The following is a 19,637-nucleotide window of genomic DNA, read 5'->3' as shown; positions in this document are numbered from 1 at the left end:
TTCGCACTTGCATTACCCATTTTATTATACTAATGAAACTATGATGAAATATTTATGAAAAACAATTTTCACCACCTTATGCTCTTGTCAAAGTGTCAGCTATAACCGTCAAATGTCAATGCTTGATTGACATTGACGTGACAAAATTAATAAGAAAATCATTGTGCATTTACGAATAAAGCTACAACAGTAATTAATGCATAGAATTTTTCTTTACTGCAAACTATGATCGACTTGGTGAAACTAATTTTAAATTTCTATTAATTTGTGTATTTTAAAGTAAAACATCTTGTACGACTTCCAACAAGGTTCCTTTAAAAGTTTAACTCTATTATGAAGGGTTATGAAGGCACTGTTGTGTTCACGGTCAACGCTCCTTGGGGGAATGGGAAAGAATCGTATGATCAGTTTTACACTTACCCACTCAATTAATGCGTCATGAACGAATAGATTGAATATATGACACTATGAAGTGTTATTTATTACAACGGCTTATGATATGATTCAATGCTTTCCGTAATAAATGCCGTTACAAATGACAATAATATCAAAAAGTTATAAATTCGTACAAAATTTAAAGTATTTGTTCAGGTATGGGATATTTGTGTATTTCAGTTAGTTTATATTCTCATGTTCCCTTCTTTCTCATAAAATATTAATTTCAAAATCTAAGAACCCAATACGAATACGAAGATTAAAAAATATACTAAGGGCGACTAAAAATTATCGAGACATTACTATCTAATTTTAATGACATTTAACATATAATATAAAAAATATATATTTAAAACGTTTTTAATAAAGGCAGAATTACAACAGATTAAATAATAAAACCAGTATCATATTTTTGTGAATATTTAATCTGACAGGCAAAACTAAAAAAAAAATAAAATAAAAACAAAACCATCGTGCATACCACCCCTTAAACTGAAATAAAATTAAAAACGAAAACTCACGAACTCATTATAAAAAGCTACACACATAACACATCCTGTATCACAAACTATTATTTGATAATCACTGAAGGGGTCTAACATACATAATCATAACATAAAAAGATTCGCAATCATTAGTTCATGATTAAAAAGAGTGACAATTATATAAAGGCACCTAAATAACTAAAGTAAATAAAATGTAAATGAGTCGATACATAATTCACCTGTTGCCGAGACGCTAATCATACAGCAACAGAGCAACAGAGCAACACGGCAACACAGCAACATCACTGGAGTCTAAAAACACTTAAAATATAAGAGCATTCATTCAATTAGCATGTTAATATAGTTAAAATCAAAATGCACTGAAATAAAACTTTTTATATATATATAAAAAAAAAAAACACAAACACAATGATTTTATAGTAATTGTTAATTGATTAAAATGATTCAGTGAGCTACGTGTTTATCGCACAAACTGAACAAAGATCCGTCCTATTTAAAATCAAGTCATTTGATGTGGTCCAACAAAAATTTTTTTTTTCTTTGTAACCGATGTACCTACTACCGATAAAAATTTGTCAAAAGCCGATAACGATTTATTTCTATTCTTTTTATAAACATATTAATTAAAATATGTTAACAAAGATTATATCGACTGGCAACATTTTAGAGGTATGATATGATATAATAATCAAAAATTAAAACTGTATGAATGTATGTGGATTTAAAAAAAAAAATTATATAAAAACTCAAACTCAAGTCTGGATTACGAATGCATTGTGCTGAGAATAATATACTGTTAAAAATCATAAAAATAAAACATGCCCTCGCAAATAAATGTTACATTATATTATAAGCCTACAACTATATATCTATTAATTTAATACGGTTTACTTCAACAATCACGCGTCTGATATCCGAGATCAAATGTCGCATCGCTAGCCAGGATATAATATATTATATATAGTACATATTAAAAATCTCATAAACATCAACAAGCCATACTATAATCTGGATATAAAATCTAGAAAAAAAATAAACTTTTCGTAACATCATAAGGCCTTTGTCATAAGTGGATCATCTCAATTGAATCGAGACGACGTAATTACTAGTCAACAATCAGTCTTGGATAATTAACTAGTGATGACAGGTATCAAAACTGTTAGCGTGCCGTATCCCCCTACAAGTTCGCAACGTCGGACAGACAGTTTAAACTATTTTTTTTTATTGACCGATTACGAATGGTAAACTAGAAACGCACAGTGTGTTCGACGATGGTAACTGGAGGTAAGAATATCGGTTATAATACACGTATATATTTCTCGCAACGGCTTTGATATACGACCTCACTATAATCAAAACAACTATTCGATTTGTATTGGGACTCAATCAATGTGGGTAACATTGTTGTTATGGTGCACGTGTGTTAATGGCTGTCTACCATTTGTCCTGCGCCAGCGCAGAGTACTGTGGTGAGCTTAGCAGCTTCCTGTCAGATGAACCAGCTTTATAGGAACTCGTCTGTTTTTGCAACTCTATAAGAGAAATTAGATTATTAAATAACGAAAAAAATTTAAAGAAAAAACTGAATTAACGTATGTTAGTACAAATAATAATAAAAGTGGTAGTAATCCGAAAATATTAGTTTCATTAATTGTTATACCGTATTAGTGATTCTGTACGGAACCGTATATTTTTTATTATTATTAATTTGTATATAACGAACCAGCTATGACCAGTAGCATCTTCCGGCGGGCCCCGAAAGCTGTTATCCCGATCTCAGTGAGGTCGGCCTCGTTCAGAGACGCGAACGTCGACATATCCAGCTCGTGCTTCTTGAACAGATCTAGAACATTCCATACGGTTCATAACTAATGTTGCGATATAATTAAGGTTTACTAGCTTTTGCACGCGACTTCGTCTGAGTTAGTTTCGGAATTAGAAATGTATGACCGAGCTAACTCAGTTCCTCCTTAAAGGCGGTAAATAAGATTTTGGATAGTATTAACTTATTTTTTTTTTCAATCGGATGAATATCCTGTGTCCTGATCCTGGTTCTAGACTATTTCTCCAAGAATTTTCAGCCAAACCCGTACAGCCGTTCTCGAGTTATAAATAGTGTAATTAACAAGACTTTCTTTTATATATAGAAATATGTACGTTATATATGTCGGAGATTATAAATCGGAACGTCAAGTCAACATTGACTTGGGGGTATTCGGAAATATGCGCCGGCGACACGAAGATTGACGAGCGGTCAACTGTCGTCGTCGTGTGGCACTTGCGAACGAGGGACCGAACTGTGCGGACGCGCCGGCGTACGACCGACTTCTCCACGTTCCGAAAGTTAATCTATTTGCATCCGCGTTGTGTTTAATCATTTCAAGTTAATTATTGTATAATTGTGATCTAAATAAATCAGAGTGTGATATAGAAGCCGCATTTTGTTAATTAAGGATGAATATAGACGAACGCCCCGTCCCTTCCCCGTCATCAGAAGTGGGATGTAATCCGAATGAAAATCAGCGTGATTCACCTTGTAACGACGAATCAAAATGGTTGTTACTGATGGAGCAGCAGAATCGCAATTTTATGGCCTTAATCAATGCCATGAAAACAACGTCGTCGACCAGCAAAAATATCCGGTTACCAGAGTTCGATCCGGACAAAGAAAACGTGGATGCTCGTGCCTGGTTATCTACCGTGGACATGTGTATCACGGATCCGAACATGCAAGGTGCTCCGCTAATGATGACCTTGAGCTGTGCATTAAAAGGGCAAGCATCAACGTGGCTGTCTCAAGTATCTTTTCACGGAATGACATGGAGCGACTTTAAAGATCTGTTCACTACCAGGTATGAGAGTGCTGAGACTGCTGCTGGATTCCTTATTAACCTGCAGAATAGTAGACCGAAAGACGGTGAATGTTTAGCCTCTTATGCGTCTAAATTGATGTCATCCATCATGTCAAAGTGGAAAAATCTTTCGGTAGAACAAATTGCCGTGTCTACCGTCCTGTCACATATTTCCCAGTTCGAAAATCGTGTCCAACGGCTGTCATTTACACAAAATATAACCACGAGGAATGAATTACAGCAAGAACTTAAGGCCGTTTCTTTTATGAAGCGAAAAATGTCGTCTACAAACGATCATAACCACGACGTTAAGAAACCTCGGGTAGCTAGTGAGGTCTCAACTGTCAGATGTTTCGCTTGTGGGAAATCGGGCCATAAAGCGGCGCAGTGTCGATCAAGAAAAGGGACAAATGCTAGAGATGTCATATCGAAGATGCCGATGAGTGACTTGAAGACATCTTCAACACCATCTCACAGCTGCTTCAGTTGTGGTGGTACCGGCCACTTTGCGAAGAACTGTCCGCGGAGAAGCAGCAAGGAAAGCAGCGCCAACGCCACAGCTGGGCCTCTGCAGGAGAAGCGCGTGAATGTCTGCACTGTCAATGCGCCCACTGGGATACTGCATCAAGCGGCCGCAACATCGACTCTGCGAGCAGTATTAGAGCCGTGAAGTATAGTGTTTCCTTGTTTGGCGCACCTACGCGACTTATAGCGGACCAAGGTCGTTGTTTCGCAAGCCAGGAGTTTCGTGAATTTTGCGAGTCGGTTAATATCAAACTACACTTGATAGCTACCGGAAGCTCGCGTGCCAACGGGCAAGTAGAACGGGTGATGTCAACGCTTAAGAACATGCTTACTGCATCAGAAACCTCAAATAAATCTTGGCAGGATGCTCTACCCGACGTACAACTAGCTCTTAACTGTACGTTGAGCCGCGTTACTAAGTCGAGCCCTCTTGAGTTGTTGATAGGTAGAGTAGGTCGACCGTTAGAGTTGATGTTAGCTGAAGATGTAGAGCCTGTCGTTGACATAGAACAGGTTAGAGAAGCCGCGGTTGCCAATATTGATAAAGATGCTTGCTACAACAAGACTCGTTTTGACGCGACGAAAGTTAGGATTATTCCCTTTTCTGTCGGTGATTTTGTTCTACTTAAGAACGAGGAACGAAATCAGACTAAGCTAGACCCAAAGTATAAGGGCCCCTTTAAAATTACAGAGGTTTTAGAGAATGATCGATATACGTTACGTGCTTTAAACTCTAAACGTACTTACAAGTACGCCCACGATCGACTAAGAAAAATGCCCGATCATGAGATTCCTGTAGAGCTGGAAAACTAGCGATGTAGAATAAGTTGTGTAACCGTTGACCACTATTCAAACAACATGAATATAGAGTCTGCGTGCTAATAGTGTTGAGATATCGTCACTTGGTGTAAGTGGCATGAGTTGCTATCGCTCGATTTAGGTGATAGTAACGACTATGGAGGCTATCGTCACTTGGTGTAAGTGGCATGAGTTGCTATCGCTCGATTTAGGTGATAGTAACGACTATGGAGGCTATCGTCACTTGGTGTAAGTGGCATGAGTTGCTATCGCTCGATTTAGGTGATAGTAACGACTATGGAGGTTATCGTCACTTGGTGTAAGTGGCATGAGTTGCTATCACTCGATTTAGGTGATAGTGACGACTGTGAGAGTTATCGTCACTTGTTACAAGTGGCATGAGTCACTATCGCTCGATTTAGGTGGTAGTGACGCCTATTATGAGATATCGTCGCTCAGTAGAGTGGCATGAGTTACCTTCGCTTGGTTAAGTGATAGTAACGACCGAAACCCGCGAGTTGAGGCGGGTAGTAGTGGAGTTGATTTTAGCATAAAAGTATTCGGTTTACAAGTTTGGTTTTGTGTAGTGTGTGAATACTGGTCAATGGTCTCTGTATTGTTAGATGAAAGTTCATTGTGATGTAAGTTTAAATAAGCGAGAATAAAGATTTGATGTCCTGAAATATTTGTTGTGGAAAGACCCATATTCAAGTGAGTTAATCAGGATAGGCCGAGTGGAGATACTTTGGTATTGCAGAACTCTTACTCTTTCAGGATCATCACACAGGGACGTGTGACTGGTCAAGATGGCCGTGTCGGAGATTATAAATCGGAACGTCAAGTCAACATTGACTTGGGGGTATTCGGAAATATGCGCCGGCGACACGAAGATTGACGAGCGGTCAACTGTCGTCGTCGTGTGGCACTTGCGAACGAGGGACCGAACTGTGCGGACGCGCCGGCGTACGACCGACTTCTCCACGTTCCGAAAGTTAATCTATTTGCATCCGCGTTGTGTTTAATCATTTCAAGTTAATTATTGTATAATTGTGATCTAAATAAATCAGAGTGTGATATAGAAGCCGCATTTTGTTAATTAAGGATGAATATAGACGAACGCCCCGTCCCTTCCCCGTCATATATCTTTTACAAGTAAATTTGTCAGTTAGCTTACCCTGAGTTTGAATCGAAACACTACGTACGGAGCCTTTTTAGTTTCACTTTCATAAACCAGCATTAATATTGTCATTTACTTGTATAAAACTTGGAAACGCTCCGTATGTAGTTAGCGACGAACTTGTGGTAAGTAAGGAGTATTATAAAATTAAACTACGAAATCGTTATAAGGGGAAAAAAATTACCTATGTTTTATTAAGTCTCGCGTGTCATAAATATGTTTATTAAGTTTAGGAGAAGGAAATTTATTATATGAGACAAGGATAGTTATATTTTTTCTCACTCCAGTAGAGTTTTAACTGTAACTATTAATTAACTAACAAGTTAATATTTTGATGTTAATTACATTACCTATATATTTATGTAATCCAATATCCCTGAGCAGATCGTACAGTTGTTGGTAGCGGCATTGTTTTGTTGGTGGCGAGGGAGCTGTTTCTACTATGTTTGGACGAACCAAATCTGATCTGTTCCAAGATTTCTCCGGCTGAAATATTTTTAATACATAATTTATCATTAATATATATATATATATATATATATATATATATATATATATATATATATATATATATATATATATATATATATATATATATATATATAAGTGAAGTCTTTATTATATAATATCAGTTCTTGCCGGCGACTTCGTCTTAGTAGATATCGGAATTAATGTGTTATAGTAACGGATATGGTAACCAAATCACTAATGGCAGCGACATCTAGTTTGTGTGACTTCATACACAATTAAAGCGTTATACAGTGATCACAGTATATGTCTTGTCTTATTCTAGTGTCTAAACTACACTACTATAAAGTTTCATCGAAATTTGTTTAGTGATTTTTGAGAGTGAAATCATTCATACATACATACATAATAACAAACTATTTCATTTATTATATTAGTAGATTATGATAGAAGTTTCTTAGGAGTTATTTTTTGAATATTTAAAATAAAAGTAACTTTAATACTGTATTGTATGTGACAGAAATATTTGGATTATAAACGAGATGATGTACATAAAATGTTTATTTGATATATTTACTGTGTTTGAAAATTGTCAAAATGAATGAAATTATAAAATTAATTAACACGAACAGGAATCGAATCTCAGTACTCTAAAATATCTCATCTAATTATTGACATGTATCTCGCTTGAGCTGGTAAATATATACATATACGTTAACTAGTTTTAGCCCACTGTTTTGTCTGCGTAAGATTTTCGAATACAACACGTTTTTTATATATATCTACTGTTGTCACGGTCGCTGCAAAGTACCCTAACCAAAACGTCGGGAGTATGTAGTTTTAAAATAATAAAAATCGCGTAGTAATCCGAAAAACTTAGATATCATTGGTAAGAGTGAAATATCCATACAAACTACAAACTACTAATATTTAATACAAGTATTATAAGAGTATAATATATATGTGTACCGTAGTATTCTCCTCCTTCAAGTTGATAGGTCCGGGTGAGGTGTGACTGAAGTAATAACCAGACCAACGAGTGTTAGGAACTCTATAGCCGGACCCCACCGATTCACGCATCGCCTATATTTTAAAAGTATATATAATATTCAGGGGTGTGTAAAGAGATTTCTTTTAAGGTAAGCAGTATATATGATTGTAAGAAAACATACCTAGTTCTTGTCCTATAAAGCATACTATATCGAACAAACTTTTATTCCTGTCAACCTTAGTTTTGTGCCTTTCAATGTGTTACCTATATATTCCTGATTTTTGTAATTTTAAACAAGAATCTAAGTGTTCTTCTTATATATAATGTTTTGGAACAGCTTAACGAGAATTATCTAAGTCTGAATATCCATTGATATTATAAATAATCAGGGTAGGAAGAACCAAGAAAGCTTGATTTCTTAAATTCAAATAATTATGAGCGAACTTGTTAGAAGGATGTATAAAAAAGGTTCTGATTTAACTACATAAAAAGGTTTAATGTTAACTTTTTATTATCTGTGATATGGTGCAACGAAATGTCATTTTTTTTATTAATTAATACGCAGTCTGTCTGTCACGGGCTTCATTATAAAAATGATTCAAATAATAGGAACATGATTATGTTATGTGTATGTGATATTTAATATAGATTTTTTCACCTTATTAGCTTCCGCTTTCATCTTGCGGTAGTCGTTGAGCGGCGTGAGCGGCGACAGTGACGACAGTGGCGACATCTTCGTCAGATTCTCCAAGGTCTTCTTCTCACAGCCGACAGCGCGCCGTTCAGACAGCGGCAGCTCAGATATTATGTTTGCGAGCTCTGAAACCATTAAGCTTTATAATATAAAATCGTTTTTATGACCAATACAAAAAGAGCTGTGTTATAAGTTTGACGTGTATGTATGTGTGTTTGTGACATAGTAGCACTCAAACGGATGGAACGATTTCGATGTGGTTTTTTTCATGTGACAGTCAGTTCTCTTGTGTTGGTTCTCAGCTATTTTCCAGAATTATGTTACATTATTGCTGCGATTACTCGGTTGAGTGTAATGGTTAAATAACAGAAACTACTTTATGTTAAGAAAATGTAATTCAACGAAATTATAAGTAATTAGTAATTAATTAAAAATAGAAGGAAATGGAAGATTTTTAAATGTAACAGATAATAAATGTTCTGAAGTATATATATATATGTATATGTAACATACCATGTTGTGATCGCTCGTTGTCAGTGGATGGTGTAGGGCTGTGCGTCTTGCTGATGGGGGAAACGGAAGGAGAGACCACGTTACTGCCGTCACCGCCTGGAAATATCAATTATATATATGTTAATGACCAAGTGATAAATGCGGGCATTATTAACAATGTCTAGCCCGATATAGTAACTGGCAGAATGCGCCATCTATCGCCTATTGCATGTAACTTAATACGAAACAGCGGTTTTGATGCGTATAACGAATCTGCACAGATTATTAAGATATATTAAGATATACTCTGTGTTCTGTTATGATAGCTATATTATTTTAATGGGATATACATCTTTTTTTATGATAAATGGGGCAAACGAGCAGACGGCTTACCTGATGGAGGTAGTACCATCACCCATGGACATCCGCAAAATAATTTTGCGGATTCGTCACCTTTATTTGGAGAAGCGGGAGAGGAAAGGGTGGGAAAAAAAGGCAATATATATAGTTATATGATCACTGACCGGATATATTCTGCGTGTCGAGTGATACAGAGCTGCCAGTGAAGTTGCTCTGGTACCCGGAGCTCGCTGCGGAGCTAGCGTTTAGCACCTGTATACAAACAAACATATTAAATAAATATAATTCTTAATTTTATTTGATGTTTAAGGAAATATCATTTTTTTTACAATATTTACGAAAACGGAATACGCTCCGTCAGTAGTTTGATGTCGCAAACACATCTTAAGGTATATAGATGTAGTACATATTTTTTATTTATTATATAAATATATAGACAGTATGAATAAAATGCTTATCCGCTTGTTTTATATATAAAGAGACACGTCACACTTCTAGTACTGGTAGTGATTCGGCATACTATTCAGAACTATGGGTTTAAATTGGAAATTTTTAAGATAAAATACTTATTATATGGACCGACTTCGTGTGCTGATCGTTATAATGGCAAAAGAATAATACGTGCTTATATTATTTTTTTTGTTTTAGTTTTAAACTGATAAAATAACAACGGCTTAGCACAAGTTTACACAGTCATACTCCATACGAATCGTTTACCGTTTCTAACTAAATTACCTACGTTAATAGTTTAATACATTAATGTGACAAGACTTAATAATGAAAAACTGGAAACTTGTGCTAAGCATAATGACGAGATACGATAATTTCTCATCATTCAATGGCTTCATCGCGCGGGTGCCGGGTCCATGGTTGCAGGGAGAGGAGCTTCAGTGCCTGGGACTTGCGACCCAGGTGTAGGTTTAAGGGACCTATCTAACGCGTTAAACGCTCACCTCCTCCGAGCTCCTCTCTGTACTTAACTAATATATATTTTATGTTCTGTACATACATGCTGTGGATGATGCGTGTGCTGATGAGGCGGGTGGATCATTTCATTGGTACTCGACATCGCTGGAATATCAATACAATATATATTTATATATATTCATTTTATACATATTTTTTAACCATCAGTTACAGAAACTACATGTCCAAATGGTTCAATTTTAAAATTATTTTTCTTAAACAAGGTTATCTTCCAAATGTAACTAATATTTTCGTAACTGATACTCTCGACGTTTCGTTTACTTTGCAGCAACGAGATGAACGCGTAATCCGAAAACATTAGTTACATTTGAATGTACACCCAAGTCTTAGATCTAATTAAGGCTATCTCCCCTTGCTCTTTATAACATAAATGTGCAAATGGCAGCGAAAGTTTACTAGCAGAGAGCTGATAGAATTTAAAACCGTCCCAACAGTTTAAGAGATTTTCGGAACAAACAAATTACAGACATACAAACATCAAAAAAAGTGGTTTTGGTATACGCACCCTGTATACCATCTATATGTGTACATATAAATTGAGACTTCATTTTAATGTAACAAACATACAATCCCATCTAATATATTGGTATATATTATTTTCACTGTACATTTTCTTTTCTATTAACATGCAGGTCAGTTAGCAGAATTCATTTTAGCATGAGAATCGTTCATTACATTGAAGATATATATAAATATTATATATTATACTAACGGTTCCAAGTACTCTGATTTTTGTACATAACAGGCGCGTTTGCTATACTAGGGAAGTGGAACTGCCCTGGTCTCGGCTGAGGAGAGGGGATCATCCAACCCGATGGGAACACGGGTGGTGTCATGGCCACTGGAGACAACGGCGTGGGATAACCGCCGGGGGTTGGCGGGTTGTGGCCAAACATTGGCCCAAAGCTGGCCAACTCGTTCAATTGTAGATTGTAAGGCGAGCATGGCGAGTTGGTGATGGCGCTGGCGTGAGTTGGCGAGAACGGGTTGAAGGCGCCGAAGTTGGGCATCGTGTTGGTTAAGGATGGTATGTTGTAGGACTCCGGTATCTCGGCCGTGATGGACGGTTCCTTGCCGCCGAGGAGTTCACGACGAGCTTCATAGATGTCGCCTGTTGAGTGAAACAATAAACGTTTTTACAATTAATGCTCACCAACTGAATATTATAATTTATGTATTATAATGAGTTTCTTAAGATAACTGTGATCTATCGGAGTAGGTTAAGTAAACTTTAAATAAAACTAATGTTTTAGGGATTATACTACGAGTATTTTATTATTTTAAAAAACTACATAGTCCCGACGTTTCGGTTACTTCGCAGGAACCATGATCACGGGCGGACTAGATGTGTATAGCGCGTAGTAATCCGAAAAATATTAGTTTCATTTAAATGAATACTCGCGAAAGTCTTAGACCTCATCATGTGAACCAGTACGGACTGAAAATTGCCAACAAAATACGCCGGTTGGAGTACTTCAAGACGAAGTAAGCTTGAAACATTACCACCCTACAATTTCCTCAAGAGATACCGGAATCATGACATCATACCAACATGTGTCAAATATCACCTAAAAAAGACACCAAACGCAGCGGCAGGATACTCTAAGTCCACCAGGACCAGGCAAGCAAACGGTTACTTTGTCATCTTATTAATACTTAACATTAACGTACGTTTCTATTAAATACAAAATATTTACTGATTTAAATTTCTTACATACTAAATATTAGATAAAGCAAACGTTCCATTGAACATCTTATTTATTCAGAGATAATCTATGATTATTATATAATATATATATATATGTACATATACGTGCGAGCATTCGTATGTCTGCGTGTGCGTCCGTGTATGTGTATGTGTGTGTGTGTTCGTTATATGCCAGCCTCGACCGGTGACGCTGTCAAAGCCACTGAGGCCAACAGCTACAATCAATTCGAAACTAAAAATACATGTACCAGCGCATCTCTCTATCCCCTTGATGACAACGGAGGCGATGCCCTGCTTCGGTTTCCGTCTCACACTGATGTACACGTTGTGTTTACACATCAGGCGAGCCGTGTCTGCCTCCAGGCGGGCGCCCTCCTCGCTCACGTCGAAGATTACTACTAACGGGAGACTACCCTGGAAATAACGTACGCTCTATACTGACCATCGATTGAACATTAACCATCGATTAGATGTTTACTATCGATTTAATATTAACCATCGATTAAATTTTAACTGTCGTTTAAGAAATTGATTCTACAGACTCCATATAGCAAGACGGAGGTGTTATTTTCCTCAACATTTTGTATTGCCAATATAATTAAGATGCCACTATAAATTTAAAACAGGCAAACCTTGGAAGCATCCTTGATTGATAAACATTATTTATAAGTGAAATTAAGGAGGGAAATTTGTTATATAAGGATAAACAGCTCGCAGAAAGACATGATGAGACGGCTTAATGACGGAGTAACCCTGACACAGCTTCAGGTATAAACGAAAAATGACTATAAATTATAGCATATATTATTCAGATGTAATATTTACGTAATCTGAAGGTTTTATCAAAATCCGCTTAGTCGTTTACCATAGAGCAACAAATACACAACATTCATACATAGTCCTAACAAGGTCCTAAATGTCTGGGATACTAGGCGTTTTTTTAAATTATTTTATCTCGAAATTTCGGTTACTTTACACCAACCAAGAGCATGGATGTACAGGATGGAATTGTCTTTCAGTTAGTCTCTGTCTGTCTGTCTGTCTGCTACGTTTCCACGACTAAACCGCTGAACCGATTCTGATGCTTTTTGGTATATATATGGATCCCTGGAGAAGGACATGGGCTAGCTTTCATCCAGATCCAAAACTTCACGGCTATGTACTAAAGTTCGGGTGGAGTGGCAGAGAATAATTTGCATGTCCACGCGGACGGTGTCGCGGGCTAAAGCTAGTATTGTAATAGTTGGGAGATAACTGACAACTAGTTGCTGTCTAGCAGCGTACACATCCTTGATCTGTCCGGTGATAGTGACGCAGCTCTTCCTGAGGGCTGGTATGTTGGGGTCATCGGCGTCGGGGAACATGATCTGGGTGCCGGTGCCCTTCATGATGACCTTGAGCTGCTCCGCCCCGCGACCCACCACCACCGAGTGGTGCATCGGTGATATCTCCAGCGTCATCTGGACTTGGGTTTGACTCTGGATAATGAATTAATTAGTTAATTTTGTTATATTATGTTTTTGATCTTCATTTAATATGTGTTAAGATTTAAGATGATGATATAGCTGGTCTCTTGTACGTGACGGTGCGGGTTCGAGTCCCAGCTAGTGCCAATGTGATTTTTCCTTTCTAAGAGTATTTCGACACAGGCAGACGGTGAACGAAAACATCGTGAGGAAGCCTGGAGGCTGGACTTGTAATAATAAGTTCGAAATCGCCTATCCGCCTTGAGCAAGCGTGGTGATTAATGCTCTAACCTTCTTCATGTGAGAAAAGGATTTGCTCAACAGTGGGCTCTGATAGGCTGATGATGATTTGTATTGAAAATTTCATCAAATTTAGCTTAATTCGAACTTAGACCTGGATACCACTGTTCCAAAGACTGACATGATAGCTTAGTTTGTTAACTGGGACTCTATACAGTCACAGGTTTGATATCTGCTCGTGTCTATGAATTATTCCTTAATTTTTATTCCAATCGTAAATATTATTATAAATTTAGGTGTCTGTTTCTTTATAAAGGTGATTTAATAGGGATATCGTTTAGATGGAAATAAGACCGTGCAAAGTGGAGGAGTTTGAGCAGGAAGGCAGACCCTGGCTAATGCTGGGATAATTGCCAGGAAGAAGAAGATCGTTTAGATGGAAATTGCAGCAACAAAAAAAAAATCTATTCATTTATTTTAAGAAGACGAAATTTTGTCCAATAACTCTATATTTGGAAATACAAGATTCTTTATATTACTAATAAATAAATATGGACTGTTCATAAATTGATTAACGGCTTTTTAGTAAAGGCGTGTGAAAGTACATACGACACCTACATCATAAAGGTATTTTTTTTAACTCTGGTCTGTGTTTTCCATCTTGTCTCTAGAAAGGCTGAACCGATTTTGATGCAAATTTCACTGGCGGGTTAGTAATACCACAGCGAGTAACTTAGGCTACTTTACAACCGACATACAAAAAGTTCGCAATTGAACTGAAATAATGGTCGATTTTATTATTATTATTTTTTTTTAATTTTTAAGAAAGGAATTGTCCTGGGGTAGTTCCAGTTTTACCAAATACTGAGTCAAAAGGATATACGTTCAAAGCCGGGGGATAGTTATATGGCTATTGTATATTATATACAGTGCATACCGCCAGTGGTCCACACATGTACGTCATGAGCAGCGTAGTGGCTTCCATAGTGGCGCGGACCTCCCACTGCACGCCCTTCACCACCAACAGGTTCGCGTGTAGCTTGGGCCGGTTGCGGAGCATTACCTGATACAATATTATAATATATATGTACAATAGAACTAACATCAGTTCATTATTGGAACGGGCGTCTGAGGCAGCCCTAGTAGGTTCGTTTCAAATTTTGTTAGGTAGAGAGAGGAGCTTGGAAGGTGGAGGTGAGCGTTTAAGGCGCTAGATAGTGCCCAATAAAACCTACACTGGGTCGCAAGTCCCAGGCACTGTTGAAGCTCCTCTCCCTGCAACCATGGACCCGGCACCCGCACGGTGAAACCATGGAATGATGAGAGGTTTCGTCTCATATATTATTTTGGGAACACATTTAATTTAAACGGAACATAATATACCATAACTTTTTTCGCGGGAAAATATTTGTCGACGCGATTTGTGAGTCTTTGTAAATAGAATTTGAGTTAAGGCGTTTTAGTTTAAGATAATGAACAGTTAAAACTCATTAAGACAAATTTTTTCTAGTCATAGTTTTAGTTTTTTTAACTAAAAGACGTAGGTTTACAAGGCAGCCACATTTTCTAATGATTTTATCCAAATCCTAAATATATATATTAAGGCAAATTACATTATAATTCAAATAAAATTCATATATTATATCTGTTCCATGGTCTTATGAAAGTGGAATGGCAGAATCTCATTGACTAGCTTATTGTAAAAGTTACATCAACGAGTTATTATGTCGTCGGGTGGCCTGGAGGTTAAAGGCCCGCCTCTTACACGTGAGGGCGCGGGTTCGAAACCTGGCAAGCACCAATGTGATCTTTTCCGAGTCAAATGGACTTTTGTAACAGTATTGAGACACCACTGACGGACGGTGAAGGAAAACATCGTGAGGAAACCTGGTCTTATAATTTCAAATTATAAGTTTGAAATCGCCAACCCGTCCTGAGCAAGCGTGGTGATTAATACTCTAACCTTCTCCGTGTGAGAAGAGGCCGTTGCTCAGCAGTGGGCTCCAATAGACTTATGATGATGATGATGATGATGATGATGAGTTATTTTAGTTCAATGATCCATCACAGTCATTATCTAGATAACGTTAAATAATAATATATATATACAGTATCACCTGCACGTTGTACTGTTCTTGTATCTGTTGAACGTAGGGCGAGTTGATGTCGGGTAACGGCTGAGAGGGCGCCACTATCGGCAGCTCGAAGCAGAACACCAGTGGAGTCAGAGCCTTGAATGATGGAAGAACAGTTCAACTTACGATCAATATATTACTAACAAGATATATATATATATGAATATAGGAAAACTATGAAGTTAAAGTTTTTGGGTTAGACTCAAGTCTTGGTAATGGACTTTAGTCTTGAGACATACAGTTTTCATTTAAATAAAGCCAACATTTTCGGATAACGGTCGCTGCAAAGTAACCGAGACGTCGTCACTCGTGAGTATGTACGTTAATACAATATAATCAAAAACGCGAAGTAATCCGAAAATATTAGTAACATTTATACTCTTATTAAGTTAGTGATGATATCACGTAGTAGGGATGTGATATGTTTTTTACTTTAGACCTGACTTTAGCTGTTAGCCCTGTTTCGCGTCACCGAAGGGGAAAGTGTTTTGATTATGTGTATTATGATATGCTACCCTGACTCTGGCCCGGGCTCGTTCAACTCGTTCCATGTCCCCGGCTATCGACACCTGGTTGCTCTTCTCCTGGGCGCTGGTGCGGTTCGAGTCCGGGAAGTGGATGTGACATCCCGTGTCTTCCATCACACGCTTTATAGTCAGACCACCCTGTATATACATACAAAGAACTATAGAATACATTATTATATAAACATATACAAACATCCAGTAGCATTACACACTGTCGGTATTCTACCAACATATATAATCATAATAGTTTATCAATTAAGAATGTACCTTTGCGTATTGCATGTGATAAATATATTAATTCTGAACTTTAAGCGTACAACTATTTGAACCTTTAAAAAAGTAATAGTTGATGTTATTTAATATGATTTTGCTATTTTATTTAGTAAGGAAATTCGACGTCATTATCGGACTGGAGTCTAGACCGATAGGATCTGTAACTCCCCAAGCTTTTACGATGCCCATGTTGCTTTTTAAATTCTTTGGGGTTCAGCACTAACCAGCGCTTTAGAAGTTTGCAACGTCATACTTTATACAGAGCGTTCAAAGGAAAAGCGTCCTTAATAAAGATATGATTGACGAATTTTTAACTCAAAACCATCTGAATGTAGAGTGCAATGCAAACCTGTAGTAAATCTTTAATAGACGGCCTCCTTATTCTTAACTTCGAGAAGCTATAGACTCTATCAATCATCAGTCCTTCAAGTTATATGGCCAGTACTTATATTTTACTCCGTTTTGTACTACGCCTATGGTTATTTAATGGATTTTCTAGAGTAAATACAGATGTACCAGACTTAGATGTATCTCACCTTAACATGAACAGGATTATATAAAAATTACTTGCCTTGCCAATAATATGCGAGTGGTCTGTATAACTGACGTCTATCTTCATAGTGACTCGGTTACTCTGAAATTAATGTGAGTGTTTAAAACTACATTATTATATTGATTAATACATAAAACGCTTTATAGTGAAAAAAGTAAATTTATTTATAAATTAGAAAGTGATTTAAGAGCAATTTAAGAAGTTTATGGAACTTTACATTTATATACGTATGTATTTAAATAGGTTGAATATCAGAACAATTAAAATTGATTATCAAGTTGTTGTATAATACTCTGCGCGTCCGCAAGCGAAGCTGAAGGAATTACACAGTATGAAACATTACAGGCCACTGTGGTTATAATATACTCAAGACTCATAATGCCTTAATATTAAAACCGTTATAATAATATATGTTGTCTAATTTTGACTAGATCATGTAAACAACATAAAACAGCTATTGAAATCACTACAATATGTTTTTTACGTATTTTCAAATTAAGAAACCGTAAAATAATATGGCTATTATAAATATTATATGTTTATTGTAGCTCACTTTTGAATGAAAATAAATTTTATACAGAATTGAAAGACTTACTCTTGTATCCAGTAACTGCATTATCTTCTCTCGAGCTAATTTCACATCGTCAGGTCTACCAGCGATTCGTACGTGAGGATCTACATTAAAATATTATTTATTAAAATGTAACTCACATTCACAAGCGACGAATTTACTAACAGTATTATTAAATTTACCTAAAAATTGAGTGAAATTACTATTACGAATTTTTTTGATAACATCATAAACTAGTTCGTCACAATTACTATTAAAAACCATTATTAATTCATTTAAATATATTCATAAGGGTAATTGATTTCAAAAAGCTTGCAATAACTGTAATGAGCGCGAGTGCATTAAGTATAAACTTTTAAATCAAGTAATAATTTGCGCCAGACGGGCGCCGCGCGTTGTCTATTTGGCGCCATCCCGCCAAAATGATGTCCCGTTTACAGGTGAGCGGTAGAAAACGGTTATTTCAAAATTTCAAAATTTTTAAATAAATTCTTTTTTTTATTACAGTTAATTTTTTTGTTTTTTCTAGCTTCGCTTACTATAATTTTTAATGGAATAAAATTGCATATTTTAGTTTCTTCAGACCAATTTTAAAATAAATAATAAAAAAAATATTACCTTTTTTCGAACGCGCTCCAATCTTCAGACGAGCAGGCCAGTTAATTAAAGTGTTTGTTTCATTCATAACCTTTTTTGAAAATATGTATAATATTTTATTTATAATTTCAATTGACTAAAAACTATTAAAAGTATGTGAATAAAGGCGCAGTTTATTTTATTGTTTTTTAAAATCAAAAATAAAATCTATATACAAATAAAAATCTTACTCTATGGAAGAAGGCCTGCGCTGTTTGTGATTCTTCCAGATTTTCTGGAACAAATTTCGTAAAATAGTATTTGGTTCAATTAAGATACATTTATATCTCCTACCTCTCCTACCTGCCAACATAGCTTCCAAACGACGCCTGTCGACTCGAAATCTTTCTTGGTATACATCCTCAGCGCTATTCAGTCCAAGTATTACTGCTAATTTCTGTAAGTCTTCTGCTGACGTCACGGAATTGCTCGTTCCACTTTCGGATGCCTATTTTCATGATGAAATCAAATTTAATTATCATCTTGGACATGGTATTAAGTATTTAAGTAGTATAACTTCCTTTTCGTTCAAAAATAAAGAGCCACTTGTTTACCCACACGGGAAAATTGAGCTTAGATGTTACGACACGACTTGCTACCAAGATTGAAAGAAGTTTAAAGTACTTACAAACTTTTTTACAATGTGGAAATGTAAGATAATTTAATACAGAAAATGGAAACGATATATATTTCCGAAAACCACGCCACGATTTTCAAAATGGCGGATAGTGTCCACTGAAATAAATGTATCAATTAATTCACTGATAATATAATTTATAATATACTCACCTCGCTTAAAGTGTCTTTGTCGGAGCAGTTTTTGAATTCTGAGAGGTGACTTTTCACGGTTAAGAAATTTGCAGACTCCATTGTGATATTTATTATTATAAAATAAAATTTAAATTCAGGTCATCAATATTTATAATGCAAAACAATTAATAAATAAAATATATATATTCCGCATAATTATTAAAAATGTGTATTTATTTATTTTTTAAATAATTTATTATTTTAAAACAACTTCTCTAATTGCTAACCCAAGCCCAACTACAATAAGGTGATATTAATAAACCTAAAGATAAAATGAAAAGATGAGGGTAGATATTTAAAAAAGTTTTAATAGGAACATTTTTTAACCTGCATTATTATAACTAAGAGTTCAATGAACTTTCATCCGTTTCAATATTAAGTATTCACAAAGAAGGTAAAACTAAAAATTATTCTAAGTCTTTTTTTTAATCTG

General features: G+C 36.0%; 1 protein-coding gene across 1 annotated transcript; it reads right to left on the bottom strand.

Moving 5' to 3' along the window:
* Positions 1-811: 811 nt before the first annotated feature.
* LOC116771581 (protein bicaudal C homolog 1) lies at positions 812-19,437 on the bottom strand. The gene is made up of 20 exons (XM_032663470.2): positions 19,184-19,437; positions 18,698-18,842; positions 18,586-18,629; positions 18,377-18,446; positions 17,783-17,862; positions 17,206-17,268; positions 16,350-16,499; positions 15,817-15,930; positions 14,637-14,762; positions 13,253-13,471; positions 12,242-12,407; positions 10,998-11,396; positions 10,308-10,369; positions 9,463-9,550; positions 8,960-9,055; positions 8,411-8,571; positions 7,731-7,844; positions 6,644-6,779; positions 2,665-2,784; positions 812-2,473 (listed from the first exon to the last, which is right to left on the bottom strand). The coding sequence occupies exons 1-20, from the start codon at positions 19,262-19,264 to the stop codon at positions 2,376-2,378; spliced, it is 2,532 nt and encodes an 843-aa protein (XP_032519361.1). The 5' UTR covers positions 19,265-19,437; the 3' UTR covers positions 812-2,375.
* Between the last annotated feature and the right edge of the window lie 200 nt (positions 19,438-19,637).

Source organism: Danaus plexippus, chromosome 17 (assembly GCF_018135715.1).
Source record: "Danaus plexippus chromosome 17, MEX_DaPlex, whole genome shotgun sequence".
NCBI lineage: Eukaryota > Metazoa > Arthropoda > Insecta > Lepidoptera > Nymphalidae > Danaus > Danaus plexippus.
This window is presented reverse-complemented; position numbering and strand designations above follow the sequence as displayed.

What these genes read in the sequence shown, in the direction of transcription:
- LOC116771581 (XM_032663470.2), bottom strand. Translation starts at nt 19,264, where the DNA reads ATGGAGTCTGCAAATTTCTTAACCGTGAAAAGTCACCTCTCAGAATTC. An exon ending in ACATGTGTGGACCACTGGCG is followed by an intron (nt 13,472 to 14,636) that starts GTATGCACTGTA and finishes TTCATTATCCAG; the next exon opens with AGTCAAACCCAAGTCCAGAT. An exon ending in TGGATTACATAAATATATAG is followed by an intron (nt 2,785 to 6,643) that starts GTAATGTAATTA and finishes GGAATGTTCTAG; the next exon opens with ATCTGTTCAAGAAGCACGAG.